Source organism: Notothenia rossii (assembly GCF_949606895.1).
Source record: "Notothenia rossii genome assembly, chromosome: 5".
NCBI lineage: Eukaryota > Metazoa > Chordata > Actinopteri > Perciformes > Nototheniidae > Notothenia > Notothenia rossii.
The window spans coordinates 469,831-488,280 of NC_136903.1; the positions used below are offsets into that span (position 1 = coordinate 469,831).

The 18,450-nt window shown below is 42.0% G+C and overlaps 1 protein-coding gene across 1 annotated transcript; it reads left to right on the plus strand.

Annotated features, from left to right (window-relative positions):
• Positions 1-1,441: 1,441 nt before the first annotated feature.
• LOC307041208 (echinoderm microtubule-associated protein-like 6) lies at positions 1,442-17,708 on the plus strand (the record flags this gene model as incomplete). Its single annotated transcript, XM_079684534.1, has 15 exons — positions 1,442-1,527; positions 2,058-2,200; positions 3,962-4,060; positions 5,009-5,029; positions 5,448-5,621; positions 7,100-7,308; positions 9,811-9,968; positions 10,261-10,375; positions 10,540-10,728; positions 12,573-12,745; positions 13,380-13,542; positions 13,843-13,946; positions 14,405-14,558; positions 14,923-15,023; positions 15,219-17,708. 15 exons carry the CDS (start codon positions 1,442-1,444, stop codon positions 15,241-15,243), a joined length of 1,914 nt encoding a protein of 637 aa, XP_079540660.1. The 3' UTR covers positions 15,244-17,708.
• Positions 17,709-18,450: the final 742 nt, after the last annotated feature.

The window sequence follows — 18,450 nt, forward strand, 5'->3', positions numbered from 1 at the left end:
GGCTTCGGCGTGGACGGTGAGGTGGGTTCGTTTGAACAATCTTTCAAGTTGACGGCCGGTCTGTTTCATGGTACGGAGTTCCGGGGTGTACCAGGGGGCGGGGTTGGTGAATGAAACAGAGGAGGTTTTCCAGGGGGCCAGAGAGTCGAGGGAGTCAGAGAGAATTGAGTTGAGTGTGGTGGCATAGTCGTCAGGGGAAGAGGGGGCAGAGTCGGGCGGGAAGGCAGAGGATATGAGCTGGGAGAGCGTGAGGGGGTTGACTGCCTTGATGTTGCGGTAGGAGATGGTGCGTTTTTTGGGGTTGTGGGGGGAGGGTAGAGGGGCGGAGAAGAGGATGCAGAGATGATCAGAGAGTGGGAAGGGGAGGGGCTGGGGGTTAGATAATGGTAGAAAGGAGGAGCAGACTAAGTCCAGAATGTGGCCTTTGGTATGGGTGGGGAAGTCAATGTGTTGGGTGAGGTGGAAGCAGTCAAGGAGGGAGAGGAAGTCAGATGTCAGGGGGGCATTGGGCTGATCCATGTGGATGTTGAAGTCGCCGGTAAGTAGGAGGTGGGAAGATAGAGAGGATGCAATGGTGAGTAGTTCAGACAGTTCAGAGAGGAAAGAGGGGTGTGGCTTCGGGGGACGGTAGATTAGAACAGTAGTGATAGAGTTGGGGAGGGAGAAAGCAAGGTGTTCAAAGGATGAGATAGGTGGGAGGTTGAGGTTCAGTTCAGTGATGTGTAGGGATTGTTTGTGGAGAACAGCGAGACCACCCCCGCGCCCGGAGACGCGGGGTCTGGCAGTGAAACTGTAGTTGGAGGGAGTGGCTTGGTTGAGAGCGTAGAAGTCCAGGGGCTGTTGCCATGTTTCACAGAGGAGAAGCAGATCAATGTTATTGTCGAGTAGCAGTTCGTGTATAACAGGTGATTTGTTGGAGAGGGAGCGGCAGTTCAGGAGTGCGAGGGAGATGGATGGTGGAGCAGGGGAGGGGGTACAAAGGTTGTTGAGGTTGGCAGTGCGGTGGATGGGGATGGCGGGGGGGTGGGGGATAGTCCAGAGTGAGGGGATGGGTGAACCGTCAGGGAGGTGTCGGTTGCGGGGGAGGCCAGCGCCCCGGTGGATGTAGCGGCGTCGGCGGAGGATCCCAGCGGCGCTAGCTGCGGTGGCAGTAGCAGCAGGGAGACGACGGTTGTTGTTGAGGCTGTGGAGGTCAGCAGCAGTGTAGATGAGAGGGCGAGAGGTTGGTGGTGTAGTAGGCTGAAGCAGCGGGAGAGATAGTCCAAGCAGCAGATGAAAGGTAGCAGCAGATGAGAGTAGCCAAGGTAGTGTATTTGCAGTGGTTATTAACTGATTGGCTAGGAGTTGGTAGGCAGTGAGATATGTGAAAGCAGCAGTGGACCAGGTGTTGGAGTGAGTGATGCGTGTGGTGTTGGTTACCCCAGACCGTCCCTGCGGCACCATGTCTGGACCTAGCTACCCAACAGTAGACGAGCTGGTGGGGAGTGGAGGCTCCCCGCAAGAACGCCGGCTGGGCAGCCAGACAGAGTGAGTGTTGTTGTTGTTGATGTACGGCGCACAACAGGTCGGTCCAGGTTGGCACAATCACCATCACAAAACACACAGCGTACTCACCCGAGTCCAGAGCAGCGATCAACACACCCAGAGCCAGGAAAAACAATCCAGTGGTGTAATCAGGTAGTCCAATTGTGACGGGAGCCAGCTGTTAGCTTCGGTGGCTAACGTAGCATACAGACCGGGTAGTCAAGGTGACGGAGTGGAGCCAGCTGTTAGCTTTGATGGCTAACGTAGCATACAGTCCAGTAGTGAGGGAGCCTATGAATGGAAACGGAGCTGGAGAGATGCACAACGGAGTGAAGAGCAGCCTTGGATCGGCGAAAACCAGCATAGAGACCCGTAGACAAAACAAACAAACATCCAGAAACAGTCCGGGGGTAGAAGCGGCAGTCAACAGACAAGACGCCAGCGTTGCTCTAGCACCGGAGGGACAGACGTGACGTGACACAAAAAAAAAAAAAAAAAAAAATGAAAAAAAAAATGTTTGCTGATAGCGATTGAACTCTGTTGCAGGACCTGGTTTTGGAGCACGTGTTTGGTTTTCGAGGATTCGATTGTCGTAATAACCTTCACTACCTGAACGACGGCACAGACATCGTTTATCACACGGCCGCCACCGCCATCGTGCACAGCCTCAGCACCGGTAACACACTCACTGTGAATGCTTTAACCTTTAACCCCATGTGACACAAGATAGTTTAATTAAATAACAATAAAGATCATCTTTCAGGTTCATATCAGTATGTAGTGTCTCTACTTTAAAGAGTCCTCTCCTGCTGATGTTCAGGTGTATATCAGTATGTAGTGTCTCTACTTTAAAGAGTCCTCTCCGGCTGATGTTCAGGTGTATATCAGTATTTAGTGGCTCTACTTTAAAGAGTCCTCTCCGGCTGATGTTCAGGTATATATCAGTATGGAGTGTCTCTACTTTAAAGAGTCCTCTCCTGCTGATGTTCAGGTGTATATCAGTATGTAGTGTCTCTACTTTAAAGAGTCCTCTCCTGCTGATGTTCAGGTGTATATCAGTATGTAGTGTCTCTACTTTAAAGAGTCCTCTCCTGCTGATGTTCAGGTGTACATCAGTATGTAGTGTCTCTACTTTAAAGAGTCCTCTCCTGCTGATGTTCAGGTGTACATCAGTATGTAGTGTCTCTACTTTAAAGAGTCCTCTCCTGCTGATGTTCAGGTGTATATCAGTATGTAGTGTCTCTACTTTAAAGAGTCCTCTCCGGCTGATGTTCAGGTGTATATCAGTATTTAGTGTCTCTACTTTAAAGAGTCCTCTCCTGCTGATGTTCAGGTGTATATCAGTATGTAGTGTCTCTACTTTAAAGACTCCTCTCCTGCTGATGTTCAGGTGTATATCAGTATGTAGTGTCTCTACTTTAAAGAGTCCTCTCCTGCTGATGTTCAGGTGTATATCAGTATGTAGTGTCTCTACTTTAAAGAGTCCTCTCCTGCTGATGTTCAGGTGTACATCAGTATGTAGTGTCTCTACTTTAAAGAGTCCTCTCCTGCTGATGTTCAGGTGTACATCAGTATGTAGTGTCTCTACTTTAAAGAGTCCTCTCCTGCTGATGTTCAGGTTTATATCAGTATGTAGTGTCTCTACTTTAAAGAGTCCTCTCCTGCTGATGTTCAGGTGTATATCAGTATGTAGTGTCTCTACTTTAAAGAGTCCTCTCCTGCTGATGTTCAGGTGTATATCAGTATGTAGTGTCTCTACTTTAAAGACTCCTCTCCTGCTGATGTTCAGGTGTATATCAGTATGTAGTGTCTCTACTTTAAAGAGTCCTCTCCTGCTGATGTTCAGGTGTATATCAATCTTTTTTTTTTTAACAATGACGGAAAAATCTGAAAGCAGTCCGTCCTTTTGACAGATTAGAACACACTCGGAACAGCGCAAAAGTTTCCCCGCAGCGAGGCTCCGATGTTTTGCCGTGTTATTCATGCCTGCCGAAAAGGAAATCTCTGTGAGTTTTGGCTTTACGCTGTGCGTGCTCCCGCGGGGTGCAGTGGGCATGCCTAACACGGCGTTGACAGTTCACGAACGTGCTCTCCCCCCCCCCCCCCCCCTCGTCAGAATTATGTAAAGGCAGACGGGTAATACTGGAATTTTGACGGAAATGTTACGATCCTGTCCGTCAAAAAAATCTAGCGCAACCTCTGGTCCCGCCCCTTAACCTATCACGTACAATGTGTTGGAGCGCTAGCCAATAGGCCCCCTTCAAGTTGCCCAGTAACAGAAATGGTTGCTGGGAATCAAACCTGCAACCTCCCACTGCTCCTAGTACTAGGATGGGTTAAATACATTGGTCAACTTTCACTGTGGGCATGATCATGTGAGACAATTATAGAGGGTTTCTTCATCAGAGTGAAGTTTGAGTGTCTTCTTGTGCTGCAGGAACTCAGAGCTTCTACCTGGAGCACACTGACGACATCCTCTCTCTGACCGCCAACCAGCACCCCAAGTACAAGAACGTCATCGCCAGCGGACAGATCGGTACACACTGTGTGTGTGTGTGTGTGTGTGTGTGTGTGTGTATGTGTGTGTGTGTGTGTGTGTGTGTGTGTGTGTGTGTGTGTGTGTGTGTGTGTGTGTGTGTGTGTGTGTGTGTGTGTGTGTGTGTGTGTGTGTGTGTGTGTGTGTGTGTGTGTGTGTGTGTGTGTGTGTGTGTGTGTGTGTGTGTGTGTGTGTGTGTGTGTGTGTGTGTGTTTCATGGTTTTCTCTCTGCTTCATGTGTAACCTGCTTGCTTCACTTGTTTTCAACTATGAGAATGAATACTAACTCTGAATTTAAAAGTACAAACTATAATCAGTGTGTAGGGGAGTGTCTTAAAATTGTTTTTGCGAAGATACAGTATGAATGTAATTTTTCAATTTGCCGAAAAGTAGGGTTCTACTTTTCGTCTCCTTAACTTGTGAGATTTATTGTATTAAAAACATTTAGTGCTGGAGAAATATTTAGATACTTTACTGCAGTAAACGTACCAATACAACACTACAAACGTATGTAAAAAAATAGGTCAATTTGAAGTATTACAAGATTCGAAATGTTATACCATTATATTATATCATTTTATTATTATTTCTTATGCATTAATATAAAAGCAGGACTAAAAAACATAACAACATAGATAGCGCCCTCTTGGACGGTCCATTGTGTCGATTGGCACCAAGCAGAAATAAAAATGACATTAAATAAACCATTTTGCAAAACACTTGTTAAATGCATCACGTTTTTTAGTAGTAAGAAAAATAACAATTTAGAAGGCTGAAGAAATATTTTAAATACTGCCTCAAATAATAAACAAAACGTTACTTTTAGCAGAATAAATAATAGTTTCTATCTCTCTTTACTAACCTCTCACGTCAGGTTTTTATCTGTTTTTTGTTTTGTTTTCTGTTCATGTGTGTATGTTTTGTCCCGTCGCTCTCACAACACCTCAGGCGACATCAGTGAAGTGCCAGGTAAACAAATCCAACGCACCCCGCCTCTCCCTCCACCATAGCCCCTTAAAACCCAAAGACCCCAGACAACAAAAAATGTATCCACAATTTGTCATTAAACTTTGGTATACATTTTCGGTTTACATCAATGATGCTTGGTGCTCAAATGTAAACGTTTATCAAATCGAATATTTTTTTATGTGACATTATCTGAACAGAGAATTCCCCGATGTTGTTTGTTTATTCCTCCGCAAATTAAACAAGCACACCCCAGGAAGTCACGACTACTGTTTTGTTTTTGTCTTGTTTTTGTTGTGTAGCATACGTTTTCTTCAACTGCACCCCTCTTGTAGAATGCCGTTAAGCCAAAGTTAAATAAATACATAAATAATATAATGAATACATTCTCTCTGTGTTTCCTCTTGTGATTTCTTCACAGGTACGACCCCTTCGATCCACGTGTGGGACGCGATGAGCAAACAGACGCTGTCCATCCTGCGCTGTCCGCACACTAAAGGCGTCGGCTACGTGAACTTCAGCGCCACGGGGAAGCTGCTGCTGTCCGTCGGGGTGGAGCCTGAACACACCATCACCGTGTGGAGGTGGCAGGAAGGTAGGTGGAGCCTGAATGCACCATCACCGTGTGGAGGTGGCAGGAAGGTAGGTGGAGCCTGAATGCACCATCACCGTGTGGAGGTGGCAGGAAGGTAGGTGGAGCCTGAACACACCATCACCGTGTGGAGGTGGCAGGAAGGTAGGTGGAGCCTGAACACACCATCACCGTGTGGCGCTGGCAGGAAGGTAGGTGGAGCCTGAACACACCATCACCGTGTGGAGGTGGCAGGAAGGTACGTGCAGCCTGAACACACCATCACCGTGTGGCGCTGGCAGGAAGGTAGGTCGAGCCTGAACACACCATCACCGTGTGGAGGTGGCAGGAAGGTACGTGCAGCCTGAACACACCATCACCGTGTGGCGCTGGCAGGAAGGTCAGAGAGGGCCAGACATTTGTTAAATACTCACATACAGGAAGTACTCCTCAGATCCATAACTCAACGGAAACTCCCGAATTTTTTCTCCTATTTTTACTGACATATCTTTCTTAACATTTCTTGGAACATTTTTGAACATCCACAAACTTTTATTATTTTACCCAGTATCTGTCCAGCATGAAAATGTACCTCTCGGTGTGTCTTTTAATGAAAGTATAGTTAAAACCTTTGTATATTATAATATATGTTTAGGTGTCATTTTTCAAAAAATCCCAAATATTTGTGATTTTTTTTTTTACATTTTTCTGACTTTATTTTTTAAATCGACTTTTTCAGAACTTCTTTTCTTAACAATTCTTGAGCAAAGGTTTGGACCTGCACAAACTATTATTTTACATATTTTCAGGACACAAACAAAAAAAGAAAGTCAGAAATATATGTTAAAAAACTCTAAAATCCTCCAAAATATGAGAGATGACGTCATTATAAAATGTATAGTTTGAACATACACCTCCTTGTGTCTTTTTATTAAAGTATAATTAAATCACGTGTGTCTCTCTGAAATATATGCAAAACATTTCTAAAATCCGTATCAAAATATATAAAAAAATGTAAAAAATATGAGAGAAGTAGGAGCCATGAAACATGTATAGCGATGCGTTTGGTTTTAATATAAGATATTTGTTTGATCACGATTGATTGGTTGGCTTGGGTCACATGGATATGGGCGGCACTCGTTATAATCCTGTTCACCTGCGTGAGGTGTGTGTGTGGAAGAGAGGGTGACACAGGGCCGACTGTTGAACGCAAGAATTATGATTGCTTTGATCATTATTATTACAATGTCTACGTCTGATCACGTATTTTACTACATTACAATTCAACAGAGTTTGGATCTCAGCAAGTGCTCTTTTTTAGCGTGTCATACAACATCAAACAGGCCCGGCCTCAGCCTCCCAGCAACTTTGTTTGTTTCTGCTGTCGCTATAAGAGATGACTTCATTATTAAATAAGTTCAAGTTCTTTCTTCCCAGTTTGAACCTAGACCTCTTTGTGTGCCTTTCCTTAAAGTATCATTAACCCATATGTCTCTCTGCAGGATCCAAGGTCTGCAGTAAGGCCGGACACCCCGACCGGATCTTCGTGGTGGAGTTTCGCCCGGACTCAGACTCGCAGTTCGTGTCGGTGGGAATCAAACACGTGAAGTTCTGGACGCTGGCGGGCGGCGCTCTGATGTACAGGAAGGGCGTAGTGGGCACGGTGGAGGACGCACGCATGCAGACCATGCTGTCCGTCGCATTCGGGGCTGTGAGTCAGATAAAGATATCTTGCTGTTGTTGTTTAATTAAACCACAACTGTCCAAATCAAATGTTATGAGTAGGGATGTAACGATATACCGAATATCGCGGTATCGCGGTAAATAAACTTCCCAATACCGTCGTGAGACTGACAAAATCTACCGCGATTTTTAAAAAATAATAATTTTTAAAAAAAAATATTTTTTTTTTTAAACACTTTTTTTTTTTTAAACCTTTATTTAACCAGGTGGTCCCATTGAGATCCTCGATCTCTTTTTCAAGAGAGACCTGTCCAACATGGCAGCAAGTAGGTTACAACATGAAAATAAAACAACAGATAACACAAAAGGACATCGTATTTACAGGGCTACATTTACACACCTAGAGACATTGACAAGTACCAACCATATATTTATATCTCGCCCTGTCAATAGGCCTGGCGTTAGACTTTTTCGCTGTCCGTCATTTTGACAGACAGGATCGTAAAATATCCGTCAAAATCCCTTATTACCCGTCGGGTCTGAACATATCACGATAGAGCATGCTCGTGAACTGTCAACGGTGGGGGGGGGGGCGGTGTTATGCCGTGTGTGCATGCACCTCGCGGGACGCGCACAGCGTGAAGCAAAACCTCCCAGACATGTATTGATCTGTACGGCAAAGTACGGTTTGGGAACTATATCATTTCCTTTTGGAGGGCATGCATAACACGGCATAACAGCAGAGCCTCGCTGCGGGGAAACGTTGGCGCTGTTCCGAGTTTGTTCTAATCTGTCAAAATGACAGACTGCTTTCAGATTTTTCTGTCATTGTTAAATAAAATATTCGGTTAACGCGACCACTGGGGTCCCAGCAACATCAGTACCAAGCGAGAGAGTTGTTTCCAGAGCAGGGGATATTGTAAATGCCCAAACACCCCAGCTTATAAATACCTGGAAATGTGGACATTCTCATATTCCTAAAAACCTGTCTGATGATGCTGAGTGAGTGACTAGTGAGTTTGAGTTGAGTTACTTGAAAAACTAAAGTGAAACTTGATTTATTTTATTGCAGGGTCTGATTATTAAATGTCCTTGTTTATTTGTGAGATGCAGTGGCATAAAGAAAATGCTTACTTTGTTTGGTAGTACCAGTAGGTACAAAAACACTGGTTTTCTTGTTCCAGTCTGTTACTGTCACTTTGTTTTTGACACTTTAAAATACTGCTATCCTACAAAAAGGCTGTAAAAATCAGATTTATTATGTAATAAAGAAACATTTTTCGAGTAAAAAAATGTTTTATTGAAAAAAAAAATTATGATTTTTTTTTCCTTCCCTTTATTATTCAATATCGCGATAAATACCGTACCGTGGACTTGTTATCGCGATATTATCGTACCGTGAGTTTTTGGTATCGTTACATCCCTAGTTATGAGCATAGTAAACCATGGAGTATTCTCTATTCATAAAAGGAACTTGCCGAGAAAAAGGTGACCTACACTTTATTCTAAATAAATCACGAATTCAATGCAAAATGTTTAACATTAGTTCAAATCATCATTTTATTTTTGAAAATGTCAAAAATGTGTTAAAGATTGCAGATAAATAAGTGAACATTTGTCATAAATGTCCAAAACAATGTCCAAGAAATCTGTGAAAAGTTCCTACAAATATTTGGTCATTATGTTTTTAAAATAAAGTTTAAAGGTGTCAAAGAAATGTGTGAAAAATGTAGGGTCGCCGGTTCAAGTCCCCGACCAGACCTAAATATGGAGAGTGGACTGCTACTTGGAGAGGTCCCAGTTCACCTCCTGCCCTGCCGTGGTGCCCCTGAGCAAGGCACCGGACATTCATCCTTCCATCATCCAAACTTGATATTAGTGGAATTGTCATTACATGTGATTTTTTTTTTTTTAATGGCCGATAAATAGGTGTATAAATAAATGAAAAATATATATATACCAGATATTATATGAATGCAAGGTTAGTAAAAGAAGTGCAAAATCTATGTGACAAATGTCTTAAGTCCTAGAAAGACAAGGTAAACTTACTATGTGCAAAAATATATATAAAAATCGGCGAAAACTAAAAGGTACCATGGGGTCAGATTAGAATTTTCCAAAGGAGGGTTCATTTAGCAGGACACATTTGAAATAACTAAAGGACAAGTTAAACAAGAAAGTAGAAAGAAAGGGAGGTGATGGAAAACTATTTCTGCTAAACAGTGAGCAATGATTGAGTCAGACCTAAACATTTCAGATGTGTGTATCTCACACTGCACTGTCACTTTCATTCATGTGTCGTTGCTTTTAAAGGAGTGTTTTTTAATGTCAATTCATTATATGTTTCTTTCATGTTTGTAAAGCACTTTGAATTGCCTTGTGTTGAAATGTGCTATATAAATAAAGGTGCCTTGCCTTGCCTTAAGAAAATAGTTTAGGATGCCTTGTATTGAAGTGAAATCAATCATAAAAATGTCCTCAAATTGTCTAAGAAATGTGTTACAAATATATATTTGTTTTGTGTTTGTAGAATAACTTGACGTTCACTGGAGCGATTAACGGGGACGTGTACGTGTGGCGGGATCACTTCCTGCTGCGCGTGGTGGCGAAGGCTCACACAGGACCGGTGTTCACCATGTACACCACGCTGAGGGACGGACTCATCGTCACCGGGGGCAAGGAGAGGCCGTGAGACACACACACACACACACACACACACACACACACACACACACACACACACACACACACACACACACACACACACACACACACACACACACACACACACACACACACACACACACACACACACACACACACACACACACACACACACACACAGAAAATGAACCGAAAACACAATTTTAACAAAGAAAATCTCTCAAAACTGATTTATTCTGTAGATTTTTTTACCTGAGACTACAGTAAGCATCATTTTATTTATAATAATCTGTGTGTGTGTGTGTGTGTGTGTCAGGACTAAGGAGGGGGGTGCAGTGAAGCTCTGGGATCAGGAGATGAAGCGCTGTCGAGCGTTCCAGCTGGAGACGGGGCAGCAGGTGGAGTGTGTGCGCTCCGTCTGCAGAGGGAAGGTCAGGACTCATTATTTCATATTTAAAATCTTCATCATCTCCCCTCTTCCTCTTCGCTTCATCTGTTTGCAACTTATGTATATCAATATTCCAATTACTTGTATATAGACTATTCTGCACTATTTATATTATATATAATATATATATATCCTCCTCATCCTCAGGGTAAGATCCTGGTGGGGACGAAGGACGGGGAGATCATCGAGGTCGGGGAGAAGAACGCGGCGTGCAACCTGCTGCTGGACAGCCACGCTCGGGGGGGAATCTGGGGTCTGACGGCCCACCCCACCAAAGAGATCTGCATCACCGCCAGCGAGGACGCCACCATCCGACTGTGGGACCTCGAGGACAAGGTACACACTAGGGCCGGGGTGGGAATCACCAGGCTCCCCACGATACGATACTATCGCGATACTTAAGCCACGATTTCTTTCTCCCCTGACTCCATCTTTGTTTTGACTAACTTCCTGCCAATCCCACTGACTTTCCCCAAGAAAAAGCTCAGCGCCATCTAGTGGATTGAAAAAGCAAGTGTTACAAACAACTTGAATTTGGATTTGCAATATGAATAGTTGATATAATAAAATATCGATACTTGGCATCCGTGTATCGATTCAATATCGCCACGCAAAGTATCGCAATACGATGCTGTATCGATCATTTCCCCACCCCACACTTTCCTCACAACATTATCAAACAAAATGAATATTCCACATAATTCATATTTCCCTTTTTGGCTACATGAGATTACTGTATACAGTATGATGGCTGTTACGCCCAGGTCTAGGGGAACCTAGACGCAGCACAACATTTGCACTCTCCCCACTCCCAAGAACACGGACACCGAGTCAGAGAATGCCGTTTGGTAAATTTAATTACCAAAAGATTATTACAAACAGGATTAACAAAACCATAAAACAAAACAAACCTTTAAACACAAAAATCTTACCTAACGAAAGAGAAAAGAAACATACAGGCTTCTTACCTACTCTACTGTGAAAACAGGAGAAAACGAATACTCAAAAGAAAAGGGTTTTGCACTCCTAAGAAAAAAGTAAAGTGTGTCTACAAAGACAGGTTCAGTAGCTTTTCTTTCAACAGTCTCATGACACAAGAGAAGGATCGGTATACGGTATAAATAAGTATTAGCACAACAGGACAGATATCGTAACGCAAATTTGTTTTGGGAGAAGGAGAAGTCAGAGAGAGCGGCCGAGGAACTGCACGGCTGCCGCTTAATATGCTCCCGTCTCCTCAGGTGGACCAATCAGCATGCAGGAGGTAGCTAATCAGTTAACGGGCACCACCTGCTTGCTCACACACACACACACACACACACACACACACACACACACTCACACACACACACACTCACACACTCACACACACACACACACACACACACACACACACACACACACACACACACACACACACTCACACACTCACACACACACACACACTCACACACACACACACACACACACACACACACTCACACACACACACACACACTCACACACTCACACACACACACACACACTCACACACACACACACACACACACACACACACTCACAGACACAGGAGGAGGGAAAAATGCACACACAAATGACCTAACGACCCAGGGTCGTAACAGGCTGAAACAGAAACGGTGCGACCCACTGGACTCAAAGGGACATTTGCGTATTTGCAGATTCCTGGATCCATCTTGATCTTCTTCTTATATACACATATGAATTGTATAAGCATTTGGTCTACCTATGTTGTAAATGTAATATCTTTTCAATTTACACACGGCATCTATTGCACGTCTGCCCGTCCTGGGAGAGGGATCCTCCGCTGTTGCTCTCCCTGAGGTTTCTCCCATTACATTTTGTATGGGGGTTTTCCTTATCCGATGTGAGGGTCCAAGGACGGAGGGTGTCGTATTCATATTCTGTAAACACTGTAAAGTCCCCTGAGACAAATATGACATGTGTGATATTGGGCTATATAAATAAACTTTGATGGATTGATGGATTGATGGATTGATGGATTGATTGATGGATTAATTGATTGATTGATGGATGGATGTATTACAATGCTTTCTAGACTGCTATGCATGTGTGTGTTCATGCAAACCTTAGAGGCATAATGTATTCCCTTAAATGTGAATGAAGGGGATTCTAACGTTGCCTCTTCTCTGTTTCTGCAGAAACTGTTGAACAAGGTGTGTGTGGGCGCCGCGGCTCGCTGTGTGAGCTTCAGCGCAGACGGAGAGATGCTGGCGGTCGGGATGAAGAACGGAGAGTTCCTCCTCCTCCTCACCAACTCGCTGAAGGTGTGGGCGAAGAAACGAGATCGCAGCATCGCCCTCCAGGACATCCGGTAGGGAAGAGAGAAAGAGAGGGAAAGCCTGTGTGTGTGTGTGTGTGTGTGTGTGTGTGTGTGTGTGTGTGTGTGTGTGTGTGTGTGTGTGTGTGTGTGTGTCTGTGTGTGTGTGTGTGTGTGTGTGTGTGTGTGTGTGTGTGTGTGTGTGTGTGTGTGTGTGTGTGTGTGTGTGTGTGTGTGTGTGTGTGTGTGTGTGTGTGTCTTGAATGCTGAAATGTGTGTTAAATTGTTATTTGTTATTAATTGTTGTCTGTCGTCCAGTTGATGAAGAGATAGTAAAGACTTTTAGACTTAAACTTTTTTTACGGCGTGATCTCATTCCTTTTTGTCCCATTAGCTGCTGGTCACTTATCAAATGTTAAGTTTCATTTCGATGTGCATCGTCATCCTTCAAATTCTGTTGGGATGTTGACTAATGCTTGACGTACATTTTCTCATAAAGGCACTTTGTGTGTGTGTGTGTGTGTGTGTGTGTGTGTGTGTGTGTGTGTGTGTGTGTGTGTGTGTGTGTGTGTGTGTGTGTGTGTGTGTGTGTGTGTGTGTGTGTGTGTGTGTGTGTGTGTGTGTGTGTGTGTGTGTGTGTGTGTGTGTGTGTGTGTGTGTGTGTGTGTGTGTGTGTGTGTGTGTGCAGCTTCAGTCCCGACCGCTCTCTGCTGGCGGTTGCCTCGGTGGAGAACACGGTGGATGTTTACGATGTGAGCGGAGGACCCACTCTCAGCCGGCTGGTTTACTGCAGCGACCTGCCCGCCTTCATCCTGCAGCTCGATTTCTCCGCTGACAGCTGCCACATACAGGTACACACACACACACACACACACACATACACACTCACTCACTCACTCACTCACTCACACACTCACACACACACACAAACAACCTGACAATTGTTTTTTTTTTTAAAAGTCTGATTATTTTACCTTTTGAATTATCTGTATAAGAAATATTTAAATGTGTGTGTGTGTGTGTGTGTGTGTGTGTGTGTGTGTGTGTGTGTGTGTGTGTGTGTGTGTGTGTGTGTGTGTGTGTGTGTGTGTGTGTGTGTGTGTGTGTGTGTGTGTGTGTGTGTGTGTGTGTGTGTGTGTGTGTGTGTGTAGGTGTCCACAGGAGCCTATAAGCGGCAGGTGTTTGAGGTTCCTTCGGGAAAGTCGGTGAGCGACCAGACCATCATCGACAGAATCACCTGGGCAACCTGGACCAGGTAACACACACACTTTATTTAAAATATCAGATACGATGAAACATTAATGTTATCTAAAACTGTTGTACATATTATGATAAAAAAAAACCCACAGAATGGTCAGGAAAAAAGGAAGTCATTGTATACAAATTGGATAACTTTCAGACAAAGTCAGAATTATTTTTTTTTAAATCAGAAAATATATGGCATAAAATAATTTTCTCACCCAAACAACGATTAAAGTGACCCAAACCTTACACATAACACATTTTTGGACAAATGTACATATTCAAAACAAGCTACAATGGGCCAGAGAAATTATAAATGTAACAGGATGCATTTTATATATGTTAAGAATACTGTGCGTATGAATAAACATGTATTCAAACTACACAAATAGTAGTAATAATCTACAGGTTAATTTTCTTATATATATATATATATATATTTAAAAACAACAATTCCTGTCTCTCCCTCAGCATCCTGGGAGATGAAGTTTTGGGGATTTGGCCTCGAAACGCAGACAAAGCGGAGGTCAGCTGTGCGTGTGTGTCTCACGGCGGCCTGAACGTTGCCACGGGAGACGACTTCGGTTTGGTCAAACTGTTCGACTTCCCCTGCACAGAGAAGTTTGTGAGTGTATCGTGTTTTCAATTAAATACAGTCAAGACCGCTGGAAGGTGGTGAACTTCTTTTATGACTTTTCATCACAGGACAAACATTCATCCATTCAGTAGGTCTTTGGATATTTTTTCTCACAGCTGACCAAATTAAACTAAAACTAAAATCGTCATTTATTTGGTGGCAATATCTTTGCAATACAGGTTAGAAAGTCTCGTAGATTAGTGTAGAAAAAGCCTTCAAATCATAGTAAGTGATTCCATGCAAAAGTCATAATTAGTCTTAATATAGGATACGAGAACATATTAAATGTCAAAGTGTGTAAAAGTGTTGGCGTTGAAAAAAACACGCTATAACTTTTTTATTCTGTCTGCAGGCCAAACACAAGCGCTACCTCGGTCACTCGGCTCACGTGACAAACATCCGCTTCTCCCACGAAGACAAATACGTGATCAGCACCGGAGGAGACGACTGCAGGTAAACTCGTCCTACTCATTGTATAGTATGTCGACATTTTTTATTAAAAAAGGCTTAAAATCTGAAAAATATCATAGTGTTGTTTTTCGAAAACATGAATACAATTAAAGTACAGTAAGTCAAAAATGTTGGAAAAATGTCCGAAAAGGGAACCTGTGATAATGTGTGTGTTGATTGTTGTGGTGTGTGTTGCAGCGTGTTCGTGTGGAAATGTCTTTAAAACACAGCTTCCTGTCGTCTGAGCGCCTTAACACAAGTGGATCCAGAGGGAATCGAACCAGCGACCTTCAACCTTCGCCAACAGAGTTTACAAGCTGGAGAACAGGCAGAAACAACGTTGCCTGCAGACAAACAATGATCACATGACCCTGAAAATAAACAACTGACGAGAACCAGAAGACAACACAACAACATTTTGGATTTTCACAGTAAACGTTATTTCCCTGGAGCGAGATGCATAAAATCTGTGTGCACACAAGACGTAAATATCTATTTGTATTTGTCAGATGTATGAAGTTTTATTTTTTATGAATCATTGTGGATACATTCATTTATCAAGTCTATTTTGGGGCCGAAAATATTTAATATGTGAAAATACATTTGGTGTCTCTGTTTAACTTGTTATTGAATGAAGAAAAAAACAGCTGATTACAAACTGTTTATGGTTATTAGCTGCTGTAAATGTTCATACTAGAAATTAAATATATATATATATTAAAAATACTTATGAAAGCTCAGATATCTATGCAGGACTAAAGCTGCCATTACAATACATAAATAACTCAATGAATACACGTAGAAATTAAAGCCTTAATTAACAAATGTGTGTTATTTTGGAAATCTAAATTAGAAATAAACCAAATTGGTATTTTTAGTTGACAAATCTTAATATTTATCTATTATTCATAGAAAGAAATAAGTAAATAAAACACATTTAAAAACCAGGTGCACACTTATTTGATAATTGAGGCATTTATTCCTACATATCTTTATTACTTTATCTATCAATGAATCAATACATGAGAGTAACACATGTGTCACTTCCGGGCAAAAATGACGGCTCCGCCCACTTTTGTGAATAGCGGTCAATACAAATTCTGAAGTTTTTGCCAATCCGATCAGAAATGTAAGAAAACCGTGGATTTTCTGATCTTCAAAGAGCCCGATTACGATGGCCAGACGGGCAAACAATTACTTTAAATCATTGGAAATCGATTATCGAGCTCGATATATGGTTAAATATAGCAGTAGGCGATCGATGTCCATAGATGAGAGTAACATGTATGTCACTTTACGGCCCCGCCCACTTTTGGGGGAAACCAACACTCATTTGAACGGCGATCAAGCCTGAAGCCACAGAGTTTCTTTCTCAGAGGAAGTACAGAAAAACGTAACTCTGGATTTGTTTTAATGTTTGAGGTGCAATAAACGACACGGCAGCTTTTTGGCATGATAAAACAATTATTTTCCGCCTCGCTCATTAGAGTAACAGCTGACGAAATTATAGAGTCGCCTACTGATTTTAATTTAACCATATATCGAGCCCGATCGTCGATTTCCAATGATTTAATGTAATTGTTTGCCCGACTGGCCATCGTAATCGGGCTCTTTGAAGATCAGAAAATCCACGGTGTTCTTACATTTCTGATCGGATTGGCAAAAACTTCAGAATTTGTATTGACCGCCATTCAAATGACAGCGTTGTTTTCCCCAAAAGGTGGACGGAGCTGTACTTTTTGCCCGGAAGTGACGTAGGTGCTACTCACATCTATAGCGGTTTAGTGTCACCATCATTTCTTTATTATTATATGTATTTGATGTAATAGCAGCTCTAGTCTTCTATATATAAATATACTTAATATAACATATTCAGAGGTGTAATCAGATGGTTAATGAATAGTATTTTATAATTATATTTTGTCTAGTTTTTGTTTGTGTATCTTTTATAAACCAGCCTCCTGGAATGATGCTGCATTCAGGTCACCAATGGAAAAATGGGTGAGTGTTTAACAGCCAAACTTATGGGACCATTAAGAGGAGAAACTGGATTTATCTGACATCAGAAATCATTACAAAACAAAACATTAAGGGAAAAAATATACGTTTTAAATTCATAGAAGCTCTCTTTTTATTTCAAAAAAGCCTTTACTGCATCTGTCGTTGGACTTCATGAAACTTAAGTGCCTTTCTGGAACTTTATACTTGTGTTTGTTTGCTTTGGGAGGGGGATATTTCATACACTGTTGTTTTTTTATTTATTCCACTATTTAACTTATTTTATACTTTGTCTGGTGCTACACTGAGAATGTTTTATTCCACCTGAAATGGACGGAAATATAAAAAATATTTTCTTTGCTGCTGCTTTTTGTTTTTGAAAGGACCATTGTGATCGTAAAACAGAAAATAAATACATGTAAAGAGAAATATTTATGGAAGATATCTAAGTGTTATTTATGCCTAAATTTCAGTGTGGACGAGTTCTCTGTGTCTGAATATTAACTGTTGTAAAGAGTGTCAAAAGAGTCCGTTTGTGTGATAAACAAGTGTTGTTGACACACGCAATTTCCTGAAAAGGTCCCTGAAGTAATCACAAGGCACATTGTTTTTCTGTCTGAGGAAAAATAGTTCTCATTTACACAACCGCCTGAAAATACACAATAAATGAAAGTTTGATACGAACAACCAGAGATTGTGGACTTGAGTTTTTGCTTTGGTTGACCCGACTGAAGATACATGAATTATGACTACAGCAGTGGGGTCCAAACTCACAAGGGCCAGATACAGAAAAATATAGGAAGGGCTGGGCCACTCACTTGTAGCCTCATACGTTGGGAAGTTGGGAAAATTATAATAATTTGGTAAATTATTCTTGACGCTTGAAAATGCTTTAGTGAAAAACAGCTTACCTCACAGCTCTCCAGAGGGTTTCATTTATTCTGTTGGCAGTTAATTCCTTAAAACAGAGCTTCAGATTGCTAATAAGAGGAAATATAAAGGGTGTATTTCAAGCTTGTTATGTAAATAAGTCATTGGGATTTTTTCTTATCAACTATGATTTGTTAGAACATGTTTTCAACTCTAATTGACAGAATTTATTTGAAAATTAAGCTTATTAACATATGAATACAGTGTAATATAATTGATCATATATATTTAAGAAGTACAATTCTACAACATTCTACTAAAGTCATTATACTTTTTGAATTTGCTGAGGGCCGATTCAAAATGGTCCGCAGTTTGGACACCCCTGGACTAAGAGGTTTGATTCTCGGATAGTTCCTGTAAATCTGTAATTTTGCACAACAAAAAAAAGAAAAGAAAAATGCATTGTCTCACTGAAATAGTGTTAAAATCTCAAAGTGTTTTTAAGAGTCACATTCTTAAAGAAAATCTATTTAGACCAAGTACTTCATTTTCGAGTAGTGTT